The following is a 10,510-nucleotide window of genomic DNA, read 5'->3' as shown; positions in this document are numbered from 1 at the left end:
TATGTCCAAAAAGAAGGTTCATTTGGAAGAAAGCTTGCAATAAGTGCAAAGAGTTGAGAAATTAGAATTTGTTTTCTTATTTTAGCGATTGTAACCTTGGGACACCGGTAGTGCAGATCTCAATTTGTTCTTTGCCCTTAAGATTGTGCACATTGATCTGTACCAAGTATTATAGTTTTCTATTGAAAATAGATGCAACACAAGAACGATAGGGACTGATGATCTTTGCCATTATGAATGTCGGTTTGCAAAGGGATCGAAAATAGGAATAACCACATTTTGGTCTGATGATTATCAGTGGTTTGAGCCATCAGATGAAAGTGATAAAATAAAGCCTAAGCTAAAAAATATTATTTCTGGTACATTAAATGTATTTATAATCAAAGACTTATCTATATCAGAAAGAAAAACAAAGCAATACAAAGGGAGAGAAATAGTAATCACGACATATTAGAAAGCATAACAGGAAGGATCCTTTGGGGAATAACAGGAAGGAGTCTGAGGGGAACGAGTCTTGCAATCACTTTGATATCTTTCCACCATCAATTTAACATTGACCAACTTTACAAAACATCGCGATGTTTACTATCAGATATTTTTAAATTGAGGAGTTGTTCATTCTCCTTCTCGTGTGCATAATCCAGCCTGTTTGGATTTGTAGGTTGAGCAGGACTGGGGAAGGACCACGTTCCCCTTCTGAAAACACTGAAATATGGAGAGATATTGGGCATCTTATCAGATAATGACCGTGTTCTCCTTGTCGAAACACCAATATATTGAAGGTTATTGGGCATCTGATCAGAGAAGGATGGCAGTACCAAAGGTCTAATACTGTCTTGGGCACCTTCTATGAGTGGTTCACAGTCTACTTCAGGTGAAAATCGAACATCTCCATACCAGTAGGCAACCAAACAGTAGATTAGTAAGTTAACAAAACTTAGAAGTGTCAGCAACGCATAATAATTGTCCAAACGACTGAAATTTATATATTTCCCAAACCAGCGACCAAAAATGAGGATACAAAACATACTCAGAAACTTTCCGATACCAATCACACATTCTCCAAATGGTGGTCCGTAGTTCTTTAGAGATTCAGAAACCTGGGAACAAAAGAAACTTTGAAGCCCACCTTCTGAAAATCCTTTCATAATTCCCAAGAAGATAAATTGTGGAGTTAGGCTAAAAATGTTTATATGTAAACTTGGCTTTGTGTATATCTTGACCAAATACAGCCAGTGAACTGCATTTTTCCAAGCAAATATGCAACAAATGACAGAAAATGCCATTCCAACACCGATTCTCCCCCGCCTTATGAGTTGTCCATTCATTTCATTACCAATTTTTTGAAATAGGAAGTCACATAGATAATCAATTGCAGAGATTGTGACTGTTACTAATATAACAAAAACAGTAACAGGGAATTTGTCATCAATGTTGCTAACTTGTACGAAAAAGAAGGTGCTCCCTGTTGCATCAACCAGACTGTATGTAAGGAAAGTTGTCCACATAGGAATCAACGCTAATAAAAATTTCACTTCCTTCACTTGTGCAACTGTGCAATTCTTGTCTGGCCTATTTACCTCTTCAATCATAATGGGAGCTTTGTCTAACCACCTGTCGTTTAACAAACAAAATGTAGTGCAGGGTTAGAAAATAAGATCAATGATCTTGTAGTCTACATTGTAAGTAAGAAACCGAGTGACGGGACATACATCAACCACGAAATGCAAGGCTCAATACGCGTAACACCTTTATAATTTTGGAAGAGCTGCTCTGGAGTAGTTGCATAGGGAAGATCGCTTTTTCGTACTGCTGTTCTGATAACAAATAGAACATCAGAGATGGCGCTGCCTGTTGGTCGATTGCATTCATAAAATTTTGCACCTAACCAGAGCCACAAGTATGCAATCATCATTGCAATTGCTGAGATCATAGAAAGCAGCTTCAATGAACTCGGGACAAAAATAGCTGCAATAGAACCCAAGATGGATGCAGAGCGCCACCAGACGTTGCTACGGCTATGTTGTCGTTCTTTCTCCTTTTCTGTGGTTGGGATATCCTTTGCCATGAATTGATCATCAAGAAATGCTTTCAAGGATACCTCTTTTGCAGCTTTTGCCAGAGTGATTAGCACGAGTCCTATGTAAAAAGTTCGAATATCACTATGCCAGTCTGCATTCCAGAACAGCACCAATCCCTACAAAAAGTCGATTGATTTAGAAAATCTCTGAACAAGACAGAGTCATATCATTTGAGAGTAAATAGTGGTGGGTTTAACGTTAATTTCTCATTACAAAACTCACAATAATGTAAGATATGGAGGAGTAAACCACCATTTTGAAGCGGCCCAGATAGGCATCCAATGCAAAAGCAAATAAAATTTGCAGAACTGCCGCGGTTCCTTCCTGTAAATTGACAGCTTGAGCCGATTTATGTATGCCCCATACACCTTGGAGATGAGTGATCAGTATATCTAGCAGTGCTTTCTCTACGAAACTGTGGACAAATATGAGGCCTACAGAAATTTAAGCTTAGTGTTAGAAATTAGGAAGAAATAATCAAAATCAATTATAAAAACCATAATTACACTGAGTTTACCAAGTATAAACAATGCTTCCTTCGAGAAAACAACGTAGTATCGGAAGTTCTTCGAAAACCAGTTGATTATCCTCATAATTGGGCTTGAACCGATTCTACCGCTACAAAGATATCTGATTGTGCATAGTCAGCCTTTTACTTCTTGAAAATTAAGGCATTATAGACTCAAATACTTATATAGGTCGGAACTTACGAAGTGAAAAAGGAAACTTCTTGACGTTCTCAGAAGTCGTTATTGTCATGTCATAGTGTCTGATCAGAATTCAGTCGTCGTCAGTACACCTTCATTCTTCAAGTTGAAAGTTCGTCATTCGGAGAAAACAGTGAAGTGGGCCAATTGTGGTCGGTAGGATGGGACCTCAGTACGCGTAAAATACGTGGATGGGTTTTCCCATTCTTCAATTCACGAAGAAATTTTAGCCCCCATTTGAAACTCTTTTTTAAATCAAATCTTAGTTTTCATATTTATAAAAGTTTTAAGCTCCTGAGCTTCAATTTTTCAAAATGAATTTTTTCAACTATATGTTTTTCTAAAAATTAATTTTACACATAAATAAAATTTTTATAAAAAAAATTTTAACCACATATTCCAAAAAAATTACTATTTCAAAATATATTTTTCCTCAAAATGAAGGTCAAACATAACCAGTTCTCATAACAATAAGATATTGCTGAAGATGATTAGGCAAAAATTATTCTAGAATGAAACACGCGCAACAGATACAACGTGTTGAAAAATTGGCTCATGAGACACTGAAGTGTCAAGACTTGAATTTTGTGAAGACACAACTTTAAGACGAAAAACATTTTAAATCACATACTAATATTACATATTTTTACAAATGGTCTACATGAGTTTTCATGTTTATAAAAATTTCTCATAAATATATATCAAGTGCAATCACCACATATGATATGCAAAGTAATGCTTTCACTTTATGAAATCACAATCTCAACAAGTATAAAAAATAATACAAATTCTATAGGTAGAGCATATTCTATGATGATGTAAAATTAGGCATAATATCTTCAAAATCAATTTTGCATTCTTATTTACATTTTGGTGGATCAAAATTCAAATTTTGTTGTAATGAGAGGATCTAAATCCACTTTTTCTTTTTTTTCTTTTTCTTTTTTTTTATCTCTTTTGAATTTTATATTTTCTATCAAAAAATACAATTTGCATTTCCTTTACATCCCTTTATTAGGGAGGTTTAAGACTAGTCTGGATATCTAAATCACAATTTAGCCTATTTTATACCACAATTGGAAATGCTCTTTGTAACACCCTAAATTTTCATAAATCTTCAGGTGTTATAAAAAAAATTTCTTGACTTTATATTGAAGGCGGAATGATAAAAATAATTTTTTTAAGAATAAAATAATTGAAATATTCATAAATTTAAACTAAACATGAAAATTGTATTAAAAAAAATAAACATGTTCAAACATGTCTTTGAGTAAATTTAAACTAGCTAAGAATTTAAAAACATAAAAACTTAATATGTATTTTTCCTTTTCTTTGATTCACTCGATAGCCCGTATCACCATCCCCTACAGATCCAATCGACCAAAACTAACATGTAAAATTGTAGTAAAAGTGAGTATTTAAAAATGTCTAGTAAGATAGGTGCAGTTTCCATAGATAATTATATAACAATAAATTAAACACTTCGTACCACATTTCTTATGAAGTATATCAATGATCAAGTGACACACTCACAAGTGGTCCTTTGATTTTCAAAGAATATTTCTTTATAAAGAACTTAATAGAGTTCACATTCCGTTAAATCAAACCCGAAAGTCCACTTGCATTCATACATAAATTATTAAATATAAAAATATACAAAAAAAAAATTACTTGGACAAAAATATCATACTTTGTTAAATAACTAATTTTTGAAGTAAGATACGAATGCGCGCTCCAAACTCCTAGACTACGGGAAAATAATAAAATCAGATTGACTTTTGTCTCAAAAATACTCTCTCTCTCTCTCTCTCTCTCTCTCTCTCTCTCACACACACATGTGTGTGGATATTTATAGTGCATGGACAATGCTGTGTCAATTCAGTCAATCAAGCTTATTGGAATTTGAACTGAATATAAATTTCAATAGACAAAATAAAAAAGAAAACAATAATAGTTATATACGCCCACGTGTGGGCTACCCACCACCAAAGCTAAATTAACCATTTTAGATAATGACGACTTCCGTAAGCTTCAATATTTTGGATCTAATTTATCCAAAATAATTTTTTCTCGAGTTCAAAATTTCTAATTATTTACGATTTACAAAAAGAGTCCAATATTTATATTCTTATCTTTATTCTATCAAATTTTAATTATTTAAGCCAAATAAAAATATAAGAATTAAAAAACAACCATTGCACTTTAATCCCTCAACTATTAAAATGATAAAAAATATAAGTATAATTATTAATGATTATGATGTTTTTGGACAGAACTATACAGATTACTGTCACACATTCGCCAGTCATTATTAAAGACAATGCCGTCATTCATGTTGCCGATAATTGTTGACAATGCTTCATTAAATATATATATATTTTTTATAATAATACTAATTGATAAATTACTTTTAACGAAATTCTTTGATACCATCCCATTCATGCATTTACACAAATCTATGCATCTCTTCCGGTTATCAAATACTCTCCTCATCCCATAAAAATAGATTTGATTTCATTTTTCATACAGATTAAGAAAATGGAATTAACATAGTTAAAAATATAAATTTTATTTACATTTTCTCTAATATATCCCTAAATTAAATAATAGTTTAAATAAAAGTAATTCATATTTGTTAATCATAAGACACATTAAATAAGTGTATACTTGAAAACTGAAAAATCAGCTATACTCTCAACAAAAAAAGTGATATAATTTGGGACAATTAAAAAAAGAAAGCAAACTTATCTTCATGATACGGATGGATTAATAATATCATTACATCATGCTCGAACGTATCACATAATTTATCTATCTAAAGCAATATATCCTTTCGGCCAAATAAACTTGTGAGAAGGTAGTTTGGTTGTATTTCTCTTTTTCCTTATAATTGATCGTGTGAAATCCAAATTTGAATACCATTCATAATTGTAGGCCATCCTCTCTCAATTCATGCATCACACATATATATGTATCGCTTTCCATTTGAAATGGTACTATTATAAATAATACTTAAACGTATCACATCATATATCTGTCTATAACCAATGTATTATATCTACGCAATCTCATATTAATTAAAGGAACAATATTGTCAATCAATGATCAAATGACATAAATTGTCAGCGTGAAGTACATGTCCTACCCATAAATTATGGGCTTAATATTAAATTACAAATCTGATACATTTACATACAACATGCCTCCAAGAGCAATCTGTTTTCGGATGCCGTTGTCGGAATGAGCTACATGTGCCCTCACGCCCCTCGCCGGAGCCCCTCAGATGTTGGTCGTCCAACTACACCTACACCTGCATGTCTTGAATATGGCCTTCGTTTAACCACCAAGTCTCTGTATTGGTCGAAAATTACACAAGTAGCCTTGGCTTTTGGGAAATTTTTTGGACATTTTTTCAATCTATTTTTTTCTTTGATTTTGCCATTTTTCCTGTCTATTTTGGTAGATTTTTTAGCCAAATCCACTACCGTGAAGCTCTGATACCAATTACTGCGGAAACTCTCTCCAAAAAATTTTTAAATGATGTTTTCGGGATCAGTTTCACGTTATCTTCCTCTATCAAACCACAAATCTAAACGGTTCCAACTTACAACCAATATTTACCTAAGTTGCTTTTCAATCTTACCCATAAAGGACAAGATAATGGTGTAAATTTGTAGGCTATAAAAAGCAAGAGGAAAAATAATGAAAAGAAGGCACAAGACGAGACCAATAACACAAAGTAGATCACCAATTTTTGGAAGTACAAAGCAGCCAAGTTTTCTACCTTTCACGCACAAATTACACACTCGAACTCCTAGGTCAAAGCAACATATATATAGGAATAGGTTATGTTATAATTGGACCAATAAAATGGTTAAATGGGCCGTAAGTAGTATTAATTTCTTAAACTACTTCCAACAGTCCATGTTATTTTCAAGTGGAGTCTTTGAACTTGATTGTTGGTAATTAATTTACCATTGGTCAAGACCTGTGAAATTATATTCTAATGTTTACATCATTTCCCAAGATTCATTGAGTATCAAAACTGAACAAATGCTATTGATACTATAATATCAGTTTAGGTTACGGTATATGTTAAGTTCAATGAAAATAGAATCGAGTGACTTATTTATTTGTACACTTCATTTAATATCACATTAGCGTCACCAAAACTAATGTTATAGCATCAACGATGGTAAATAGAGATACTCGTATTTAGTCCCTGTTTGATACATATTTTTTAAAATTTTAATTTTTTACAAACGCATTTTCAATCATAAATTTTTTCAATAAAATGATTTTGAATCTGGAAGCATAATTTTTCTTTAACTTTTTAACCACACATTTAAAAAAAAAAATTACTTTTCACAAAGTATATTCCAAAAAATCTACATCAAACACGCATATTAAAATTTCAAACATTCTTTTTAAGTCTTTTTTCTTAAGAATTCTTCTACGTAATTTTATTTCGTATTTCTAAAGTTAGTTTGTATCCTTAAATCCACAATATAGTGTTGGAATTGGTTCAAAAGTAATTGAAAAGTTGGTTAAGTATTAAAACCAAAATAAAAAGGTGTGACTTTGTGTGAATTTCGATCTAATATTCGAACTTGATCCGATGGTCAAATTATAAAAGTAAATAGACCAACTTATTCTACTTGTCGAGTAGATTGTCGTGGTATATGTGGAATCTCGAAACCAACTCCGGATGAATGATTGCGGTCCAAAATTGGAAGAATAAAGTGTTTCATCTTTTCGAAAGGATGCAGGTTTGAAATGAAGTGTTGTAACTTTTCATGAAAAATGCTGAATTTAGGCTGTGTCCCTTCACCCACATCCTTTTATCTTCTATATATGGGACCCCTTGGACGTGTATTTGTAATTCAAATTCATTCCATAATGCTATATTATTTATTTCCTATCAAATTACATAAAATACTTCGTAGAAGTGATTATATCTTGCATCAAAGTCATGTTTATGGTAGAAAGGAAATTTCGTTCGAGTTTACTGGTCGAAGTCATTTGAAGTGCTCTTATGGCTTGATGTGGTCGTTATATCTTGGGAGATGATTGTCGAAAAATCGTTAGGCAAATTCATCTCAAGGACAAAGTGTCAAACACTTGCTTCGACCAACAATTCATCATTTGCATCTTTCTTTCTTTTTTCTTTTTCATCTTCATTTTTTGATTTCTCTTAATTATGATTTGATTATAGAAACTAATTAACATTATTTACATGTTTGTTCTATAAGGTTTGATTCAAAAAATTACCTGCTTTTGTTCAGAGTCGAAAGAGATGAATCCATATTCATGCATTCGAATTTGGTAACTTTTATATTTTACTTCTCAAATCCTATTTCGGTAAATTGAAATTACATTTCAATTGCACACAAATAAACGGTATGTTTTTGTGAATGTAATTTGCACATTTTCGATGTTATTCCCAACAATCTTAGGATGAATTTTAGTGTTCGTCGTGCATCTTATATTCTAATTCATTTTGAAACCTGGTTCTAGAAATCAGTACGTTGTTTTCTTTGTGATCTATTCCGGTGGCATTAGTTGAGAACTATAAGACCACTTTAAAGTATGACTGCTGTTGGTTGGAAATGAATCTGTGAATTATTATGTGGCTACAATTATTCCATAAAATTTATCAAAATCATGAAAGTTGGTTTTAATTTTGAACAAGTGCATGATGCCATTTCATTAAATAATGATTCTTCAATTTTTAAATAGTTGGTGGCTGTTTGATAGGAAAGAATATACAATTAATTGCAGACGTTGCTCTAATAGTGTGACCGATTTGGAATTACGAAGAATTAAATTGCCGTATTAATATGCTAAGTATAAATGGCAGTATGTTTTCTTATGTCTGAAATATAGACCATTGTGTTCCTTTATGATGAAAAAAAATAAAAAAATTACTTGGATCTCTATGGCAAATGCCATAAAATGGAGGCATGGCACGTGAACTTTTCACATGAAGCGAATGTCACCAAAGCGTAAGGGCAACAATTGATATATCACATGGATTTCAATTTGATGATCACTCGGTGGAATATTTCGACAAATGCGTGTGCATGGAAAATATTTGAATGAAGAGGCATGGTGGTGCCCACCCATATTGTTGGATATTGGTTCTTATCTTGGTGAAAATTTCAAATCTTGTTGAGCCTCAATTAATTTGATGAAATTAAATGAGATGAGTTATGCTAAATTATATGTGCACAAGATTATGACAAAATGTGGTTTGTCTTAATTATTTTAAAGTGGAATTTGTTTATCCAATTATTGGAATATGAAATTATTTATAGAGCACAAACGGTGTCTATAGCTGGCGCGGTGGTGCCGGTTATCCTTGAAAATAATGATTGTAAAACGACATTCACTTGGAAAGGATAAAAACTATGTTATGCAATATTGTGTAGAATATTATGAAATATTCTAAGATCAATTAAATGAAAAGGTGTCTTTTCATAGGAGTAGTCATGACTTTTTGTATGATTTTCCAATTGGTGTGTCTCTTCATAGATATTAATTCAAGAGATGTGTCCTTTTGTAGGGTTGTGTCTCTTGAGAACACAACTTTTCAATATATGGTTGATTCGTTTGTTCAAGTTTGAAGGTGAATATGTACCTTATTATTTAACATTAAATAAAACTATCATGTGAAATATCACAAATGTGATAAGTTACATATGTTTGGAGAAGTTGCAATTCTTGTGAATCAAGATGTTTAGCCCTCTTCATTGTTGAAATTGACTTCAATCGTGAGACCAATTAAATTAGTCTATGCTTGGAAAGCATTGCTGGTCCATATGATGAACTTTATTTAATTTGGATGATCAAATTAAAATAATTGGAATGAAGTACGTTATATGCAATTTTAATTGAAATAAATTGGGAGTCAACGATCACTATTTTGAAAGTACTTACACTTTCACGAAGCTCTCGATACAGATATTGTCTAACAGATAAATGAATTGAACTATAAAGAAGTTATTGAATACTAAGTTCAATTGTAACCCAAAGATGTGGGGGGCTATCATAAATGCTCGTGAACTTGAATGAAAAGTTCAAAACTTGTGAATGCGACATTAATAGATTGCATATGTATTCCTAATTGCAGAATTGTGGAGGTAAGTCAGTTTAACAGTTACATTTACTTTTATCTTATAATCATAGAAAGATATCTATGAAAGTGGAAAGATAGAAAATCTTTATACTAATTATAAGGATGATATACACTAAGTTTAAAGTAGATTAAATGGGTGGAAGCCAATTGTGGCGGTCGTTTGAACATGCAAGAACAATTGGAATATTTGAAGAATATTCATAAAGTCTGAATGCACTGTAATGTTTCAATAATGATATTGAATACCCGTGATTCTGAAATCGACTAGTAAACAAGGTTGACTAGTGCAATAATTAGATAGAAATCCTCTAACAATGTTGTTTAGATTTAATTAAGCTTTAGATAAAGCCAATAAGAAGCATGTAGCTTCATGAGAGAATTTCTTGGTGGTGACAATTTGTATCTATTAAATAAAATCAATCATTGGCTAGCAATATTTGATAAGATACTAAGTCACATGTAATGGTAGGTCTAGACGTATAAGTCATAGACATAATACCATTACGCAATTGGTCTCAATAGAGTAAACTCATGGTACCTTTAAGAGATTTACTGAGAGATTAAGTATATTGCATACCGTAAGG

General features: G+C 32.0%; 1 protein-coding gene across 4 annotated transcripts in view; it reads right to left on the bottom strand.

The window, feature by feature from the left end:
- Window positions 1-324: 324 nt before the first annotated feature.
- LOC111372374 (protein NRT1/ PTR FAMILY 5.6-like) overlaps window positions 325-10,510 on the bottom strand; it is a 39,407-nt gene continuing 29,221 nt past the window's right edge. Inside the window, exons 1-5 of one of the 4 annotated variants that reach the window (XM_022994686.1) lie at window positions 2,792-2,872; window positions 2,599-2,711; window positions 2,304-2,515; window positions 1,713-2,197; window positions 325-1,614 (exon numbers count right to left, since the gene is read on the bottom strand). In XM_022994686.1, coding sequence (XP_022850454.1) covers window positions 564-1,614; window positions 1,713-2,197; window positions 2,304-2,515; window positions 2,599-2,674 — 1,824 coding nt within the window. In that variant the 5' untranslated portion in view covers window positions 2,675-2,711; window positions 2,792-2,872 and the 3' untranslated portion in view covers window positions 325-563. Of the gene's footprint in view, window positions 1,615-1,712; window positions 2,198-2,303; window positions 2,516-2,598; window positions 2,764-2,791; window positions 2,873-10,510 lie in introns of those variants that run through there. The other 3 variants (XM_022994685.1, XM_022994687.1, XM_022994688.1) reach the window with 3 other exon arrangements.

Source organism: Olea europaea, chromosome 23 (genome assembly GCF_002742605.1).
Source record: "Olea europaea var. sylvestris chromosome 23, O_europaea_v1, whole genome shotgun sequence".
In the NCBI taxonomy this organism is placed as follows: Eukaryota; Viridiplantae; Streptophyta; class Magnoliopsida; order Lamiales; family Oleaceae; genus Olea; species Olea europaea.
The sequence above is the reverse complement of the archived record's forward strand: the minus strand, read 5'-3'. Positions and strand labels throughout refer to the sequence as shown.